The sequence below is a fragment of the Pseudorca crassidens genome, chromosome X (assembly GCF_039906515.1).
Source record: "Pseudorca crassidens isolate mPseCra1 chromosome X, mPseCra1.hap1, whole genome shotgun sequence".
In the NCBI taxonomy this organism is placed as follows: domain Eukaryota; kingdom Metazoa; phylum Chordata; class Mammalia; order Artiodactyla; family Delphinidae; genus Pseudorca; species Pseudorca crassidens.
Window position 1 is genome coordinate 15,724,149 of NC_090317.1, and position 19,929 is coordinate 15,744,077.

The 19,929-nt window shown below is 43.0% G+C and overlaps 1 protein-coding gene across 14 annotated transcripts in view; it reads left to right on the top strand.

Annotated features, from left to right (window-relative positions):
• ARHGEF6 (Rac/Cdc42 guanine nucleotide exchange factor 6) overlaps positions 1–19,929 on the top strand; it is a 119,114-nt gene that overhangs the window by 16,209 nt on the left and 82,976 nt on the right. For all 14 annotated transcript variants that reach the window (XM_067723840.1, XM_067723847.1, XM_067723841.1 and 11 more), the window contains 3 exons: positions 15,021–15,105; positions 17,278–17,402; positions 19,009–19,210. In XM_067723840.1, the coding sequence (XP_067579941.1) occupies positions 15,021–15,105; positions 17,278–17,402; positions 19,009–19,210 (412 nt within the window). The remainder of the gene's footprint in view (positions 1–15,020; positions 15,106–17,277; positions 17,403–19,008; positions 19,211–19,929) is intronic.

Here is a 19,929-nt window from a genome sequence, read left to right on the forward strand (position 1 = left end):
CTCTTCTGAAGACAAAATAAAGTTGACAGTTTCTGGGAATTTTAGATGAAGAGTGGTGGTGGGCTTGACCTCTCTTGTCATGGCGAACAGCAGAAATGTTCATCCTGTCAACATTATTAACCTCTTTCACTCACTAATTGAAGTGTTTTTTTTCTTTTTCCAGACTTGAAATTCTCAGTGCCTCACTTCATAGAAAATAATTTGAATTTAGATTAGAGGGTGTTGAAATGTATTTAAAATTATTTGTAGGTCATATTTACTGTGTTTACATATTTTATTTGGAAGACTGCATAAAGGCAGTTTAAATTTCAGTGATGTTATAGCCCAGTGATATCCATGGGACACAGACTGGAACCTGTGACTCTAATTTCTGACAATATATGTGTAATCTTAAGAGTTTCACGAACTGGTTATAAGAGATCCTATTAAGTCTCCAGCTTAATGTCTTGCTGTAGTTCTCAGTGCTTAGTGTGGCCAATTTTTAAGTGCTGAGAAGAATTTGTATATGGTTGCCTTTATGACAACTCAGGATTAGAAATATGTTTGGGGATCCAGTTCTAAAGAGGAAGTGGAGAAGACAAAGCAACAGAATTCTTCCGAGACTATGAATTATTCAGTTGTTAACCACAGTAACTTCTTTAGCTACCATTTTGTGTGCTAATAATAGAAACGGTTTGGACGGATTCCTCTTGGACTTGAAAAATCAGGAAAGCCTTTCACTCTTTTCTAGTCTATGCATAAACTAGGAGAATGTGTAAAAAGGATATTTTCAGTTTCTGTTGTTTACCTGGATGAAATAGTTGGTGTGTCTTTTAAAACAAATGCATTTGTTTTGTAATTACGATAGCTTGAAATTTAAAAATCCACCCCAGAGCAAGATGCTTCCTGATTTAGTTGAATTAAACAATTCAACAAATGGTTTTTTGTTTTTGGTTATGACTGACAAAAACTTTCCCCCTTGCTCCCAGGAAATAAGTAATAAACCTGTTGATTTGGGCATAGTCGAGGGGAGAAAATAAAAATCAATCGCCTCAGGCTTCCCTGGTGGCGCAGTGGTTGAGAGTCCGCCTGCCGATGCAGGGGACACGGGTTCGTGCCCCGGTCCGGGAAGATCCCACATGCCGCGGAGCGGCTGGGCCCGTGAGCCATGGCCGCTGAGCCTGCGCATCCGGAGGCTGTGCTCTGCAACGGGAGAGGCCACAACAGTGAGAGGCCTGCGTACCGCAAAAAAAAAAAAAAAAAAAAAAAAAAAAAAAATCAGTTGCCTCTACAAAAACAAAACAAAAAGAAACAACCCCCCCCCCACGGTATGTAATACTTAAAAGGGAAAAATATAGTTTCTGAATTGGATTGAATGTATGCTGATAATACCAAAAGGAAGGCATTTTATTGCAAAATTTGATCAATTGAATCTTCCTGATGGGAGGTGTCAAAGTTATCTTGTTTTAAATCTAACTCAACTCTAATTTGTTTTTTTAAATTAAATTTATTTATTAATTAATTTATTTTTGGCTGCGTTGGTTCTTCGTTGCTGTGCGCGGGCTTTCTCTAGTTGCGGCGAGCAGGGGCTACTCTTCATTGCGGTGCGCGGACTTCTCATTGCGGTGGCTTCTCTCACTGCAGAGCACGGGCTCTAGGCACACGGGCTTCAGTATTGCAGCACGTGGGCTCAGTAGTTGTGGCTCACAGGCTCCAGATCACAGGCTCAGTAGTCGTGGCACACGCACGGGCTTAGTTGGTCCGCGGCATGTGGGATCTTCCCGGACTAGGGATCAAACCTGTGTCCCCTGCACTGGCAGACAGATTCTTAGCCATTGCACCACCAGGGAAACCCCTTTAATTTGGTTTTAATGTTGATTCTAATCCAGGCTGTTTCTGGGGGCAACAGAGCACAATACAGCCCTTTTTTCAAACCACACAATCTTGGCCACTCTCCCCTACTCCAGCCCCATTCTAATTTGGTCATACGTTATCACTGAGGCGACCCCCCCAGGATCAATCTGAGAGGTGAAGACATTGCCAGCACAACATGATGACCTTGGGGTTAGTACCAAAAGGAAGTACAAGGTCTGGCCTTTGAATTGCAAATGAAGAAGAGTGAGCGCACTTGCCTATTGCTTAGGGCCTTTGCTTACCTACGTTTTTAGAGGAAGTGTATGTCCACTCAGTCCAGAAGCTGCTCCATATCTGCATTGCCACTTCCTCTGTTGTCATCTGGAAGATGGACTTACAACACCAGACATCTGTCTAATTAGCTCCCCGCTTTGTCATACCCTGGCAAACTGGACCCTTCCACACAGAGGGGTGTGTGGGTTCAGAGATGTGGATCACCCCAGATGACATAATAGCCACGTGTCATTTTTATTGACTTCTTGGCAGAAGATTTACCTTCCTAACTTAGTTCTGCTTACAGAAAGAGAGTAAAATCCCAGCTTTATACTTTCTTGGGGACTTGAATATTATTACAGAGATCAGACATGTCAATTGAGGGATTGAATAGGGCAATAGGGAAGAGAAGGAATTAAATTAAGGTGGGAGGAAATGCAGCAGTTTGCAAAGCAGTGAGTGAAAGTGTTATAAGGACTTGTCTCACCCTAGACAATAACATACAGGTTTCCTCATGCTTTGGAAACACATGGATATTACTTTAAGAGGCATCTCGAAGGGGTCAAGCTCTTAACAGCTTTTATGAAGAGCCCGGCCTGTGAAGCAGGTCTCAACACTGAGGAACATTCTGTCTTGTAATTTGTCTGTTCTTCATGGCTAGGTTTCCAGCAAACTGGGGCTACTTACCAATAATTTCTGAGAAATGTATGCAAACCAAGAGAATGCGGTATTTTACTAACAAAAGAAATTTAGCCACTTCTTTGGAGAAATGTGTGTTGTGATAGTGTAAATCAGCATTTTTACTGTAAAATGACCAGTTTGCATTATTTGATGATATGCTGGTATTTGGGGATGGATTGGGGAAAATCCTGATTGGGGATTAAAAAAATCATCTTCAAGCAAAGAGAACAGAATGAAAAACAACGTTTGACAGTTGGTATACTTGTGGGTGATTTTATTTGCTAGATTTTATATAGCATCCTTTTTATTTCTTATCTTAAGACAAATTTATGTATTAGTGCCTGGCATATACCAGGTGTTCAGTAAATATTTGTTGAATGGGTAATGAATTTTTAAAAATTTATTTTAGATAGATTGCATATCTAACAGTCTATATGTACATTATCAACAGCTGACTTTATTCATAGAAATGACTCTTTAGTGGATGAAAATAAGGCTAAAAAGAAAGCTGGGTCCTTCCTAATACAGTATTACTCACTTTCTTTATGTCAAGCTGGAGCACCTGTTTCATGTTTTTAAAAGTTAAAAAAAAAAAGAAAGGTATGAGAGATTAGGTGCCACAGTGTCATTTGGAAGACCTTCTCTGCCTTTCCAGTGCTCAGGTCTCTTCTTATTCCTTATGTTACCCGAACTCTCTCGATTTCACTGGGCTGTCCACGTGTGAGATTTGCACATCCAGGACTCCATAACTTTGATTCTTCCAAATGATCCCAGGTAGTAACTTCACTTCCTTTGGGTGAGGTAAATGCTTTGCCAGCTTTCTTTGCTTCTCTCAATCATATTCTTCAAAAAGAAGCATCTATCTTCCCAAGTGATGGAAAATATATGAGGCCTGATTTATCAAGTTCTACCAGGAAAAAATTACCTTCTCCTGTCTTTCCTTCTGGGGAAGGTATGACCAAAGGACAGGTGTTTCTGGTGGAAGAAATAGCTGCTTAAGTTTTTGGTTGAAAGGAAAGAGGAATAGTCAGCAAGTGCTTGTGCACTGTCTACATGGTGAGTACTGAGAATTGTGGAAAAAGGCAGCATGTGTATGGGAAATAGTGGAGTTTCGCAGCATGTAGAAGTGGATGGCTAGGTAGCCAAGCTTCCAGAATCTAGAGCATAATACAGAGTTGCGAGAAAGAGAAGCCCTTTGTGTACTGAGGTGTAGTGTTGGGGGAAGACCCCATGGAAGAGAGTGATGGAGGATGGGCTCCTAAGGACTGCTAGGATTCAGACGGTTGAGGGAACTTTTTCATAAGGAGAAGTGTGCATAGCAGAGAGAGGCACGGTGAAGGAAGCAAAGGATTCTGGGGCATACAAAGAGGTGATGATGAGAAACGATGGGCTTGCTAGTTGTGGGACCAGCTTGAGAAGGACTTTGAATGCTGGCTCGAAGAGCGTGGACTTGACCTTGTAGGCAGTTATAGGCTGGGTTACCTTAGGCTGAGAGACGTGAATTTTAACTGAAAGCACCATTCCTGATGGCTTGGCTATCTGAGCTCCCGAGCACCCACCTTCCTGTGTTTGGATGGTTTCCTAGGCACAGATCCTGTTTGGGGTCAGGTGGAGGAAAATTAATTAGTTAATTAATTAATTAGTTAATTAATTGGTTGATTGATGTCTGTTAGGCATTGATGGACATCTCTGAAAAGGGCAGGCTTGAAAAAGTGACTCACATAGAGACGTAAGCAAAGTGCGCCAAAAGTCTTTGCCGAATGAATGGTTGAAGGTGATCTTGAAAGAAAGAAAGTGGGAGAAACTTTGGTACAACATCCTTCCCACCCGGATTAGCTGGTGGAAGAGGGACTTCAGGTGTGTGATTCGTAGTCTTGCCAATTGCCTATCACCTCTTCTTACTTCTCGTGGGTTACTTTGCCGTGTTTTGCCACATCCCATGTGCCCTGCTGGGACTCAGAGCCTCTTTTAGAGCAAGGGATGAACAGGTGAATGTGGCTCTTAGTGGCTGTCATTTAAGCTATTTTACAATAAACAGTGAAAAAAAAAAAAGATAGCCCAGCCCAGCCAAACAGTAACATCTCCCAGTTCTTTCCAGTGTCCCTTCTCTATAGTGCTCACATCATGGTGCTTTGGGAGGAGATTTAAAGGAACCTGTACTACCTGGGACACGCCAGTAATCGCATTGGCAGACGAGTTAATGAAATCCACCACCATGGAGTTTGAAGCATCTTTGGTCATGTCATGGTCACAGGGCTTCAGTTTGCAGATGAGCACAGGTGTATATTATTTTAGATAACAGATGTTTCCTGAAAAGTCACATGGAAATGGATTTTTTTCTTCCTTAATGATATTTCTTTTTGCCTTTACTGTAATTTCGGCAATGCCTTTTCCTCAATTATAATTAATCACCAATTGGGGAGAGCTTCTAAACTTTCATTAACTCATCAAACATTTATCGAGCACCAACTATGTGACAGGCACTCTTCTAGACGTTGAGGATCCAGCCGTGAAAAAGGTTGGAAAGAACTGGCTTCGTGGGGCTTACATTCTAGGTGCAATTTATATTTAAGTTTCTCTGACAGTCCATTCCGTCAAGCCACCAATGAATGACTATTTATCGAGTGTCTCATGTGTTGAATGCTGGACCAGGGCTGGGGGACCCTTTGCACTGCAAACAGTTGGCTTTCCAATGGGAAAGCCAGGGCTAATCTTAACCCTCACAGAATAAATACAGAATATTACAGCATCTACCCAGACTGCAAGGCTGTAGCTGTTCAGAAGAAAGAGAGGTGAGGGTGAGTCAGTGGAGGACTTTAAGGAAGGCAGTGGATGAGACCGCTGGAGGAGGGGCTCCTGTGCTCATTGCCCTCCTCCCTCCCTCAGCTTTGGGTAGGGCTCATTTAACACTAGTCTCTCCTGTGCATGAAGTTGTCCCGAAGCAGCTGCTTCTGCTAGGTTCTCGGGCTCCAACCCTAAATCGCAGGAGGCTCCTAGGAAAACAGGGGCTGCAGGAACCCTATCTTCACAGGAGAGTCTCCTCCTTAACCGCCTGGACGGTTAAACAGTCAGGAACTGTCGGCTGTTACACTTTCTGAGCTTATTTTCATGGTCTTCACACGTGTCACTGGATTCATCACGGGGAGTTCCAAAATAAATAGTACTCGGAGTGTCTAGGGTATTTTTTTTCTTTTTAATTCCTCCTTTTTAAATTCCTCCTTTACGTGAAAGGACAAGGAAGAAATATAAGGATGAGGACGTTGATCTGGGACCCCATGTTCAGGCATTCTTCAGTATAAAAATGGATTATTTTCCAAATATTTGTTTTTAAGTTATTGTTAGGAACACAGAACACATTTTCCCATAGAAACAAGGTGCTACGTGGTGATTCTGTTTTCTGGCTGGCCCACAGCGGCTAGTTTAATAACTAATGTGGCTGAACTGTGGATGTCATAGAGACTAAGTGGCGCAGGTGACACTATGTCCCTTGGAAAATGTGTTCCTCATTCCAATTTTCACAACTAAGAAGTAAGTCCCCTTCTCCGACGTGGTGGTGGCTTGAGGCTTGGGAAGGACACCCCCAGCTCTGGTGCACAGATGCTCCAGCAGCTGGGGCATCACCCATCCACCCGCATCCCTCAAAACTGGCAGCCAGTGTGGCTCTAGTGACAGAGGCACAGGAGGAGGGTCAGGGGGAGGGCCACAGCGGCCAGCGGGCTGAGAGGCAGCTGGTTCTAAGCCTCTGGCTTCCCACCCTTGGCTTGGCAAACGCTATTGACAAGAGAGATTTCATCTTTCACTTTCCTTCGTGCCTACTCTCTTTTCGGTGAGATTATCCAAAGCCAGTTGTTCTTTCTCTTTTTAATCCTGGGACCATCCCCACCAAGATGCCTGTATCATTCCTCATTCATTCGCCACTTTCTTCAACACTTGCTACTCAACTGAGGATAAATCTCTGTTGTGGAGAAAGCGGTTTTTGCCCTAGGTGAGTGCTAACAAGGAAGAATGGCGATCATAAGGTGGGATACGTTGATGTCAGTGATGCTGAGGAAGCCATCCCGGAGTGGATTTGGGGACTTCTCGATGAGGTGTGAGCAGTGACAATTACGCTCAGGTCTTTGCTCCTATTACAGGAGCTCTGGGGAGCTTGACTTCCTAGCTGTGGATGAGATGAGGTCCAAGTCATCTAGAAGCCCGTATTCATTATCTAAAGTGACTCCATATAAATCCACAGAGACAAAAGGACATAGATGGTCAAAGCTGTCCACAATTGCAGTTCGAGTCCCACGAGGCAGTGGTGGCAAGTTAAAGCCCGAATTTATATATAGGCCATTTAAAAAATGACATTTTGAGAGACATACCATGTTCTTGGATTGGAAGAATCAACATTGTGAAAATGACTCTACTACCCAAAGCAATCTACAGATTCAATGCAATCCCTATCAAACTACCACTGGCATTTTTCACAGAACTAGAAAAAAAAAATTCACAATGTGTATGGAAACACAAAAGACCCCGAATAGCCAAAGCAATCTTGAGAACGAAAAACGGAGCTGGAGGAATCAGGCTCCCTGACTTCAGACTATACTACAAAGCTACAGTAATCAAGACAGTATGGTACTGGCACAAAAACAGAAAGATAGATCAATGGAACAGGATAGAAAGCCCAGAGATAAACCCACGCACATATGGTCACTTTATCTTTGATAAAGGAGGCAGGAATGTACAGTGGAGAAAGGACAGGCTCTTCAATAAGTGGTGCTGGACAAACTGGACAGGTACATGTAAAAGTATGAGATTTGATCACTCCCTAACACCGTACACAAAAATAAGCTCAAAATGGATTAAAGACCTAAATGTAAGGCCAGAAACTATCAAACTCTTAGAGGAAAACATAGGCAGAACACTCTATGACATAAATCACAGTAAGATCCTTTTTGACCCACCTCCTAGAGAAATGGAAATAAAAACAAAAATAAACAAATGGGACCTAATGAAACTGAAAACCTTTTGCACAGCAAAGGAAACCAGAAACAAGATCAAAAGACAACCCTCAGAATGGGAGAAAATATTTGCAAATGAAGCAACTGACAAAGGATTAATCTCCAAAATTTACAAGCAGCTCATGCAGCTCAAAAACAAAAAACCAAACAACCCAATCCCAAAATGGGCAGAAGACCTAAATAGACACTTCTCCAAAGAAGATATACAGATTGCCAACAAACACATGAAAGAATGCTCAACTTCATTAATCACTAGAGAAATGCAAATCAAAACTACAATGAGATATCATCTCACACCAGTCAGAATGGCCATCATCAAAAAATCTAGAAATAATAAATGCTGGAGAGGGTGTGGAGAAAAGGGAACCCTCTTGCACTGCTGGTGGGAATGTGAATTGGTACAGCCACTATGGAGGTTCCTTAAAAAACTACAAATAGAACTACCATATGACCCAGCAATCCCACTACTGGGCATATACCCTGAGAAAACCATAATTCAAAAAGAGTCATGTACCAAACTGTTCATTGCAGCTCTATTTACAATAGCCCGGAGATGGAAACAACCTAAGTGTCCATCATTGGATGAATGGATAAAGATGTGGCACATATATACAATGGAATATTACTCAGCCATAAAAAGAAATGAAATTGAGCTATTTGTAATGAGGTGGATGGACCTAGAGTCTGTCCTGCAGAGTGAAGTAAGTCAGAAAGAGAAAGACACATACCGTATGCTAACACATATATATGGAATTTAAGAAAAAAAATGTCATGAAGAACCTAGGGGTAAGACAGGAATAAAGACACAGACCTACTAGAGAATGGACTTGAGGATATGGGGAGGGGGAAGGGTAAGCTGTGACAAAGCGAGCGAGAGGCATGGACATATATACACTACCAAACGTAAAATAGATCGCTAGTGGGAAGCAGCCGCATAGCACAGGGAGATCAGCTCGGTGCTTTGTGACCACCTAGAGGGGTGGGATAGGGAGGGTGGGAGGGAGGGAGATGCAAGAGGGAAGAGATATGGGAACATATGTATATGTATAACTGATTCACTTTGTTATAAAGCAGAAACTAACACACCATTGTAAAGCAATTATATTCCAATAAAGATGTAAAAAAAATGACATTTTGAAAAAATCAACTCTAAACAGGTAATAATTATGTTAGGCCGTGATACCCCAGACTCCCTTTGCTTTGATTCTGTTTTATCCAGCAAATTTCTAATTGTAATTTGGCTTACTGTGTAGATTTCTCTATTGGGAGAGAGTGATCTGGCCCATAAAATGGGAGTATCCAATCCTCTTCATGGTTCTTTTTTTTTTTAATTAGTAAATTGGCATTTTGGCTTATGCATTGGCCTTTTGTGAATGTGGTTAATATAAGTCCATTTTCAAGAGCCTTGAGAACTGAAGGCCAGATTCTGGACCCTGGAGACCCGCCGAGATGCTGCCTTTGGGAGCCCCTATTCAGATGATGGACCAGCAGGCCTTTTCCTGTGCTCCTTTGGTCAAAGACATCTCTCACTGTCCTGATGCGAAACAGAGCCACAAAGAAAGTAGTGTTGCTTTCCTTAGGTCCTCACGACTGCTCGGCAGTGACAAATCTGGGATGGAGTCAAGGTCTCCTGACCCTCACATCAGGGCTCTTTTCAGTATACTGATGTTATTGCAACTACATGCATAAGTCACATCTTGTTCCCTAAATTGCTGAAATGGAGAGAAAGGAAGGAAATAAGAGAGAAGTAGAGAGCAGGGTTTACTCCATATCAAATTGAAACAGTTATTATTTAAAACCAGGCAGGGTACACATGCCATCCACTGTATTCTAGTAAGTGGAATACCAGTGACGAATTGAGTCCAGCTTCTGAGCTGAGAGCATTATTTGTTGCTGACTTGGTGGCTGCTTTTAGTAGGAGCTGAGTGGAAGCATCCCAGGTCATGTCCACAGAGCCAGGAGCACTGCCACCCGGTGAAATATGACTAAGCAGCTCAGATTTGCTTCTCTGTCGCACAACGTAATGACATTTCCTCCCAAGTTCAGGGGTTAACAGAGGCAGCATGCTCAGCTGTGAGGATAAGAGAATGTGATTCAAGACGGGCTAAGTTAATTTAAGATCTTATTCAGTAAGAACAAGGAAGAGATGGAATGTTCCTGAAATATTTGGAATTTTTTTTTAAAAATGGGCCTGAAACATAAGCTATGTCCATGTGGTCCCACTGAATCACTTGCTTTGCAGTTGATTAGACTTTAATAGTTGAGTGATGGAGCCTATTGTGATCACTTCAAACCCTATATTAACTTTAAATGAAGTTCACTGAATGGTACTGAAGCCACATGACATTAGAGGCATCACAGGCGTCACCCATCACTAGGTATCTGAACTAGCATACGGTATGGCTTCTTCTCTTAACAAGGATGTGGCTGGGGCCGTGACTGGTTACCTCAGGTGCTGAGAGCATGATGCCGAGAAATGGTTTCACTTGGTCCTATAACCATGGGCTGGATGCCGCCCTCCCCCTGCACCCCCCACCCCCAGCTAACACCTCACTTATGTGGACGATGGAACCAGATGAACAAATAGAAGTAACTCAGAGCAGCCCTAACCCCCTTCTGGCAAACATGACCAGATGCCTGCTGGGTCAGGGCTGCCCCTTGAAATGAGAAGGAAAGCACATGAGTTAGGCAAAGCCCCTGGGGAGACAGTCTTCTCATATAGGCCATTTTCTCTTTGTCACAATTAGTTGAATTAAGTCATCTTAGAGGTTGTAACAAACTTACTGCATATGGTACAGATGCTGCAAGGGATTTCATAGCGACAGCAGCAAGGGATTTCTTTTTGTGTACAAACTCACAGATTTCTTTCTCATCTTTTTCATGTCTTATGAAAACATAAAATGGGCATACAGGGCTAAGATGCCTCTTGGAGCACTTTCTTGTGTATTTTTATTGGTTCCATCACTTTCTTGCTTTGTGACTTAACTGCTTACTCTGAGTCACTGTTTACTTATCTATAAAATGGGGGAAATAATTGTACACACATTATAGGCTTGTTCAGAGAATCAAGGGCAATGAAGACTCCAAGCATGGTGTCAGCATATAGCGCATAGCAACGGCTTGGTAAGTCAAGAAATCGTAGCTGTAGGACTACCAAGTGGCTGGGGGGAGTGTCTTCTCCTGTGCTTCCTTGCTTTTCTCAGTTTAGGGAAAATGTCATAAAATAGCATACATGTTGAAACTGAAAACTCCTCCAGAAAGGATCTATTTGTAAAGCCATATAAATATTAACTTCTGTGCAGTTTATACTGGCAGATCCCCAATGGTTCAGAATTAACACCTGGTGTTTAGTGGATGGAAAATAGGTTTTGCTGTCATTGTGGATCTCCAAAATGGAAAAATGTGGGGATACGTTTAAAAATGAAATGCCTTGTCTGATTTCAGCTGCCGATGTAGGATTAGACCTTAGGCTGGCTCTATGTAAATACTTAAAAAAAAATCTTGAATGAACTTTAATCCTTGTCTCTCCTATTGCTTACCCAGCGTAAAGTAAATGTTTTTTTGTCGTTGTTATTCTTGAACCTTGCCTCATCCCATTGCAGGCGTGGGACCTTGAAACCATCGAGCTGTAGTCTAAGACGCAATCCTTTCTTACCTGTCTGCCTCACAGTAGTGGTAAATGGAGGGAGGGAATCCTGCTGTTCATCTGACCTTCACAGATCCAACTGGAACCGAGCAGCTAATTTCTGCACCAAAATAGGAATCAAGAAAGTTCAGCTAATCTGGGACTCAGTTTCATACCAGAGACACTAAACAGGCGAGTGAGGCTTGCACAGAGTATAGGGAGATGAGTGGCATCGGGACTTTGTATTGTGAAATCGCATAACGGGGTCAAAGTACAAATTTGCATCACCTTTTAACCACCCCACTGCTTTGCAGATAGAAAAGGGGAATTGGTTCTCCATTTTGCACATATAAATGGCTGGGATTAGGCCTAGGCAAGTGGCTTGTATTGGAATCTACTTCTCTTTGCTCTGCCCGCACCCTCTCCATGCTGGGGGAATCTCCCTTGCTTTTTCCCAGTTGGGCGCCAGTGCCCTTAGTTTTTCTCCACATCGTCATCTCTAAACTTGGTCTCACACCTCTCGTTTCCACTAAGATGTAAAAGACTGATAACAGCTGAAAGTATTGCACTCCCTCCAAATAATATTTCTATTTTAGTAGGTGACCAATCTCAAGTGCATGGAAGAAAGGTCTGGGGTGGAATGTTCGGTACTGTTCCATGTGAGGCTCGTGAGGGTGCAGTGCCGTCGAGGGCATTCATGGTTCTATCTAACCTTCCATCTGCTTGGAAATCATAACCCTCAGGCATTGCCTTCTCTGCTGGTCCCGAGAGGCCTCTTCCAACTTCTTCCTATGGAGTTCCGAGTGCTTCACTACAGCATCTGTGGGTAAATTCTAGTGTATTGAGGTTTTCTATAAAGGGAACTGTGTATAGTGCAGGCAACTTCCCTCAAGCAGACACAGTGCCTCTTGTTGATGCACGTTTCATTTTCTGATCAGTTTATTTGTTCTCAAATTCAGCCAAGTACCAATACAACTGAACACCAGGGAAGTCCAACGTTTGCATTTTAGACTGTAGCATTCAGGAACATATTTGGATCGTAGTGTCATTTAACTCTTTAGTAATATCGACATTCCCCCTTTGCTAGAAGTGTATTAGTGTTTCATTTTTAGATGTGATTGGGCTCTTCAGTCATTTTAAGTTTGAATGCAAAACATTCATTGATTAAATGAATAAAGAGTGTGGGGACTTCCCTGGTGGCGCAGTGGTTAAGAATCCGCCTGCCAATGCAGGGGACACGGGTTCGAGCCCTGGTCCGGGAAGATCCCACATGCTGCGGAACAACTAAGCCCGTGCGCCACAACTACTGAGCCTGCACTCTAGAGCCTGCGAGCCACAACTACTGAAGCCCATGTGCCACAACTACTGAAGCCCGTGTGCCACAACTACTGAAGCCTGTGCGTGCCTAGAGCCTGTGCACCGCAACCAAGAGCAGCCCCCGCTCGCCGCAAATAGAGAAAGCCCTCGTGCGGCAACAAAGACCCAACACGGACAAAAATTAAAAAAAATTTAAAAAAAAGAGTTCTAAGTCTCAGAAGGGGCACACATTTGCATATATTGTTTATACTGATGCCCCCTCAAATTTGAAAAAAAATAGATACTGTATATTTTCTTTCTTTTTTTTTTGTGGTACGCGGGCCTCTCACTGTTGTGGCCTCTCCCGTTGTGGAGCACAGGCTCCGGACGCGCAGGCTCAGTGGCCATGGCTCACAGGCCCAGCTGCTCCGTGGCATGTGGGATCTTCCTGGACCGGGGCACGAACCCGTGTCCCCTGCATCGGCAGGCGGACTCTCAACCACTGCGCCACCAGGGAAGCCCCGACACTCTATATTTTCATTTGAGAGACCGATTTTAGGTCTTCTAGAATATGTACACAAAAAAGATAAAATTGGGTCTTGACGCGGCTCCCAGAAAACATGAGGATTAGATATGGAACAAATGTCTCTACCTGACGGGAAGACAGATCCTTCAAAATCCTAGGCTCATTACCAACCATGTCCAACGTGCAAAGGTACATTTTATTCCCATCACCACGTTGGGGAAAAAAAAGGGTGCAAACTTCTAGACATCCTGGAATGAAATGTTTTTTGAAGGTGTGTTTCCATCCAGAAGGTGGGCGTCGGGCTACGTATAGATATATATAGATTGGCATCATTGGCTGGCAGATTAATAGGTTGTGCCTGTGCTTGAGCATACGTCTCGATTCAAATACACGTTTATGAGACTAGAAGACACCTCCATACATTTTAAAACAATGAATACATTTTAATTTTTATATTTTTAAAAATTTTAATTTTTTTTACTGAAATAGAGTTGATTCACAGTGTTTCAGGTGTACAGCAAAGTGATTCAGTTTTATATCTATATATCTATTCTTTTTCAGATTCTTTTCCGTTACAGGTTATTACAAGATATTGAATACATTTTATTTTATTTTTTTAATTTATTTATTTTTATTTTATTTATTTTATTTTTGGCTGCGTTGGGTCTTCATTGCTGCACGTGGGCTTTTCTCTGGTTTGGTGAGCAGGGGCTACTCTCATTGCGGTGCGCAGGCTTCTCATTGCAGTGGCTTCTCTTGTTGGGAGCACGGGCTCTAGGTGTGCGGGCTTCAGTAGTTGTGGCATGTGGGCTCAGTCGTTGTGGCTCGCGGGCTCTAGAGTGCAGGCTCAGTAGTTGTGGCACATGGGCTTAGTCGTTCCGCGGCATGTGGGATCTTCCCGGACCAGGGCTCGAACCTGTGTCCCCTGCATTGGCAGGTGGATTTTTAACCACTGCGCCACCAGGGAAGCCCTGAATACATTTTTAAATTAACAATTGTCTTTCAAATAACAACTGCTTGGTATCTTCCCTAGGGACAGTGGGATATCAGAATGGTGGTTGCGACAGGCCAAGTGAAATATTGTATTTCTTTAATGTTTTGCTGCTGGCAGTTGAGCAATACCAGGAAGGTCAGAGGTCATATCTGGAATAGTCACCTAAGGCCAGGAAGAACCTATAGGCTTAGGCCGCCCAAGGGTCAAATCCATGAAGATGAGCTGAGAGGGGCAAGGTCAAGGGGCAGAAACCGGGCATTGAGGCTGGGAGCAAGAGGCAGGCCTGGGCAGAAAGTTGGGCGACATGGAGTTGGGACCCAGTGGATGGCCTTGGGGAGGATGGGCTGCAGAGAGGAAAGCCCTGCAGACAGTGCCCTGGCTGACAACAGTGAATAAACTGTACAGAGGAAAGTGTGTTACAAAGGCTTCCCCTCCTTCTGTAGGTGATGGGCATTGACTGTAACCCAGCACAGTTTCCAGTAACTGGGCTGAGAGTATTGATGGGCTCAGGTCAGAAGAGCAGGCCTGTGCATTTCCTAGTGGGCCCTGGCCTCGGCGTGGCTCTCATTTCCCATTACTGCTTCTCTCTGACTCACTGATGGCCTGCCACATGTCATTAGGCAGCTCAGCTGCTGCTTTCATTTCTCCCCCAAAGGTATACAGAGGTTTGGGTCTTGGCTTTTACATTTTTTTTTCTCCTGAGAGCTAGAGGAAGTGGCCTTCTGATAGTTTGGTTTGTTGAGTTGAATACTTACAGTGTCTTAACAGTTTCAATTTCCTTTCTCATAGGTATTTGATCCTGATGACCTTCATGCAGGGGTCAATTTCTCCAAGGTTCTGAGCACTCTTTTAGCTGTCAGCAAAGCAACAGAAGGTAAGCAGGGCTTGGGACAGATGGGTTCTGGGTGACACATTTGGGTTCACATGTCTCTGATTACCCTAGGAGCCAACTATCTATGGCCAGGATTGTGCGATTGGGGCAGACTTCTCTCCTCCCCCTAAAGAAACCCTGATGGGTGCCAGATACTTTAATCTGTCATAGTTTAGGATTTAAACATAACTGTCACAGAGGTTATTCTAATGCCCTTAATATAATAAGAACCAAGAAACAATTTCATTCAAAGCTATTGAATAGGCAGTGGAGTATAACAAGACAGAAAATAAAAAGGAAAAAATATCAGTTCCCTTTTTCATAAAGTTTACAAAATGCAGCCGTTACTTCCCTTTCTCCGCCAGAGACATATTTTTTCTCATAGTTTTCTGTATGCCTTTGTCCATGTTAAGGAACCCTTCAGTAACCTTGCGCTGGAAATGAAACCTCAGGTTCATAGTGAGTGAAAAGAACATCATTTATTTAAATGTTTAGTATGCATCACGTTGGCGGAATGAAATATAAATCCTAGTAAATGTGAAGCAGATGATGACAACCTTAAAGTATAACTTCATTCCTTCCGTGATATAGTATCTTACCTACAGCTGGGCAGTAATAACCATAGTTAAAATGTGTTGAGCCCTTACCATGGGTCTCTGCTGTCCTAAAAGCCATCGGTGGTCTCATTCAATCTTTGAAACAAGCCTGGGACCTGTTAGTATTAGGTCCGTATTACAGATAAGGAAAGTCAGGCCCATAGTGGCCCAAGTAGAAAGTAAGCAGCAGACCTGGGATTCAGACCCACATCTGACTGACTCCAGAGCCCTGATGCTCCATCATGGGTCCTGATGCTCAAACCGTTAGAGAGTCAACAGGCTGTGTGCCCAGCACTGCCAGGTGCTACAAAGGAAGTGTAAGACTTGGTCCCTGCCCTGGAGAAAATTACCGTCTATTTAGGGAGACTCAACTTACCCACGTGAAACAACGAGAGAACAAGAACAGACAACATAATCAAGTGCCAAATAGGCTGGAGCATCTAGGAAGCTATCAAGTAATTATAGTTTTAGTCAAAAGAGCTGTATATAATAGCAATAAATGTAAAAATACTTCTCTGAAGTTGTTCTTTTGCTCTCTGGAAGAAAATGCTTTGGAGCTATTGCAAGGCGTATAGCAGAAAGTACAGCTAATTCAAGTAACTATATTTAACACACATGACAACTCTCCAGTTCTGGGCAGGGAGGATCGGATAATTCGAACATTATGCCATACAAATTATATGTTCCTTTGCCAAACTCTCCTAGCAAGTTTTCCAGTCTCTTCCCTTGCCACAGATATTTATAAAATACAAGGAGGTGAAAGTTAAAACCCACAGCATCAAGGAAATTACTTGGATACTGAGCTTGTCGCCTCGGGAATGTTTGGGCTTTAGACTTTTGCAGTTTATATCTTTTAAAAATAAATGGAGAGGAAAAGAACCCTCATTTGAATTTGTCAGGAAGCCAGCTCCTCCCTTTAGTACGGCTCTCGCCATACTGAAAACACCCAGCTCAGCGCCGGGCTGATTGAATTTCACAAGGTTTCAAGGAAGAGAAGACTCTTGAGTTTGATTTTTTTTAAAAAATAATTCCAGTATCAAGATTGCATCTTTCTCAAACACACATTCTCTCTCATTCTCATTCTCCTCACCCCTTCCCTCAGGCATAAGACGGATTTTACATTATATGTGCCACACAGACTGTTCCATGTGAGGAAGAAAAGAACCACTCAGTTATAGGCCAAAAAACAAAGCGAGAAATTTGAAATATTTCAAAGTAATAAGAGCCACAAACAGCTGTTTGGTACCCAATATAGTTCTGCCTGGGCTAACAGGGCATACTCTTGCAACGGGTTCAGGAGGGAAGAGTTGTAGGGAAATGGGTTAAGAGAAAATGTGGTTCTGTCGCTGTTTTTCATTCTACTGGAGAGCAATGGCCAGTAAGGTTAAGAAAAGAAGTTGGTCACCAAAAAGGGAGGCGGGGGGGGGGGGAATGAAATAAGCTCGGCATGTTCATCATAGAGCAGTTAGAATTATGATTAGGTTGCCTTTGATAATGTCCCGTGAAAGATAATATTAAGCTGTAGATGTTTTTCTGACACAAGGGGTTCTCTTTACGGTGCCTTTTCCTCTTTTCACAGATCAGCTCTCAGAAAGGCCATGTGGACGTTCCTCTTCTCTTAGCGCTGCTAATAGCTCTCAGACAAACCCACAGGGAGCAGTTTCTAGCCCAGCTCCAGGGCTGCAAAGGCAGTCAAAGCCAGTGGTAAGTCTGGTCCCCAATTCCCCCTGCCTGTTTTAAAATTTGTAAACTTCGATTGCTATCTCGGTTACATCTCCATAGGTGGTGACATAGCCATCCTGTTGTTTGGGGCGTTGTGAGAAAACGAATTTGGAACCTCGCCCCAGTTCAGGCTGGCCCATGGGAACAAATCAAAGGCATGTGGGGCAGAGAGTCTGAAAATCGGGGTTGAAGCCCCAAAGTCCTGTCCCTTTCTAGAACTGAGCAACTGAGAATGCTATGCAAATGTCAGTCATTAGGGCGACTTCCGGAGGGAAGTTTGCTGTTATTTCCCGTCTCCCCCGGGCTTATTAGGAGAACTAAATAGTGCCTGGCCCGTAGAAGGCAATCAATGTATATTACTTGCTCTCATCATTGCCGCTGTCATTTTCTTTTTCTCTTTGCATTCCTTTTGAGCCCAGGACGAGCTCCTATATTGGGATAGCTCGGTTATCTTTGCATTTGGTCTTTTTTTTTTGCATTTTTTACATCTTTATTGGAGTATAATTGCTTTACAACGGTGTGCCATTTTCTGCTTCACAACAAAGTGAATCAGTTATACATATACATATGTTCCCATATCTCTTCCCTCTTGCATCTCCCTCCCCCCCACCCCCCCCATGGGAGCTTTCATTTGGGAGGGAGCGCCCTAGCTTCTGCTCTTTTGAGACCTTTATTCCTTGTCAAAATCCACCCACTTGCTTTAAGCCCTCATGAGCTATTACTTCCAAAGTACTTTAATTACTTCCAAAGCACTTAATCTTTGGAGATTGCAGATCTCTTTCAGAAGCTGATGAGCACTCTATGGTTCCATACCCTTGGGCCCTCTCAAATTGTCTGTAAAATCTGTGTGTGTGAACTTACTGGTCTGTGTTTTGGGTCAAGGCTTATTGTGCTATCAGCTTCTCAAAGGGACATGTGACAGGTTAAGAACTCCAGACTTAGGTAACTGTGGGATATTTGATCTTCGCATATGAATAAGTCTTAGCCAATTTAAGATATTCTTAGTAATTGGAAGGGGGAGGCAGATTTTATGAGAGGAGGTTGGTACCTAATCTTGGTCACGGAATTATGTAAGACTTCGGGTGTTGGGTAGAGGCAGAGTGGGATAGTTTATTACTTTACTTTGTTTCCTGGCTCATTTAAATAAGTATCTTTTGGGACTTCCCTGGCAATCCAGTGGTTAGGACTCCGAGCTTCCACTGCAGGGGGCCTGGGTTCGATCCCTGGTCGGGGAACTAAGATCCCCGCAAGCTGAGCGGCGTGGCCAAAAAAAAAAAAAAATATATATATATATATCTTTAGATAATTGGTGGGGGAGAAGGAAATAAAAGCTATGACCCCCTCCAAAATACACATTCTCACAAATGCAAAAGTTTGCCTACAATTTTGAGGGCTTTATTAATCCCCTTCCCCTCATTCCCCCAAGACCTACCCATGTTAGGCCCGTTCCTAAATTAAAAACTCAAGACTGAGATGGACCTGAGGTTTTATCCTTGGTCACCCTACTTTATTTGCCTAAATTCATAGAATGTCTGCCCCTGCCTCACTGAGATGAGCGCCTAATCTGGTGTGACTTTTGTTTCTCCAGGAGATGACGGAAAATGGAAGTCACCAGTTGATAGTAAAGGCGAGATTCAACTTTAAGCAGACTAATGAAGATGAACTGTCTGTCTGTAAAGGGGACATCATTTATGTCACTAGAGTTGAAGAAGGAGGCTGGTGGGAAGGCACATTAAATGGGAGAACAGGCTGGTTCCCTAGTAATTATGTCCGAGAAATTAAATCCAGTGGTAAGTCAATCTTTTCAAAGCTTTTTCGACTGTGACCTTTGTACTTTCTCGGTCTTCGGACCAAAAATCTTGTAGTTTTCATTGGTTAACAGAATTGTTTGTACTTGTATGTGTATGTCAAAAATAAGACGAGAACAGAACTGGGAAAAAAATCTATGATTAGATATCTTGAAACCAAGTTGTACTTAGACTACATCAAGGCAGCAAAACCTAAAAAAGCAAAAGAATTCAAAGCTCAGACAACTGTTCCACCTTAACTATGTCCCCTTCTGTCTACTAATTCTAGCCTGTGTAATATAGTACAAAGCCCTTCCTGCTACTCTAAGGATCACCATGGCAGAATACAACAATAAGAGAGGTCATGTGCTAACTTCCTTTTTTAGCCCTAAGCTCTTTGAGCAGACCTAAGTCTAAATGCCTCAGAGATGTGTAGGAGAAATAATAATCATAGGACTGCAGGAAGCTGTCTGGCCACTTTGATTCTGAAAAAGATTGCCCTTAACTCATTAATGATACCCAGAGAATGCAATCTTATCACTCATCAGTAATCTTTCTAGAACTTGCTTGGGTAATGTACTTCCCTTTTATTATTTAAGAAACTAGGTCCTGGGCTTCCCTGGTGGTGCAGTGGTTAAGAATTTGCCTGCCAATGCAGGGCACATGGGTTCAAGCCCTGGTCCGGGAAGGTCCCACATGCCGCGGAGCAACTAAGCCCGTGT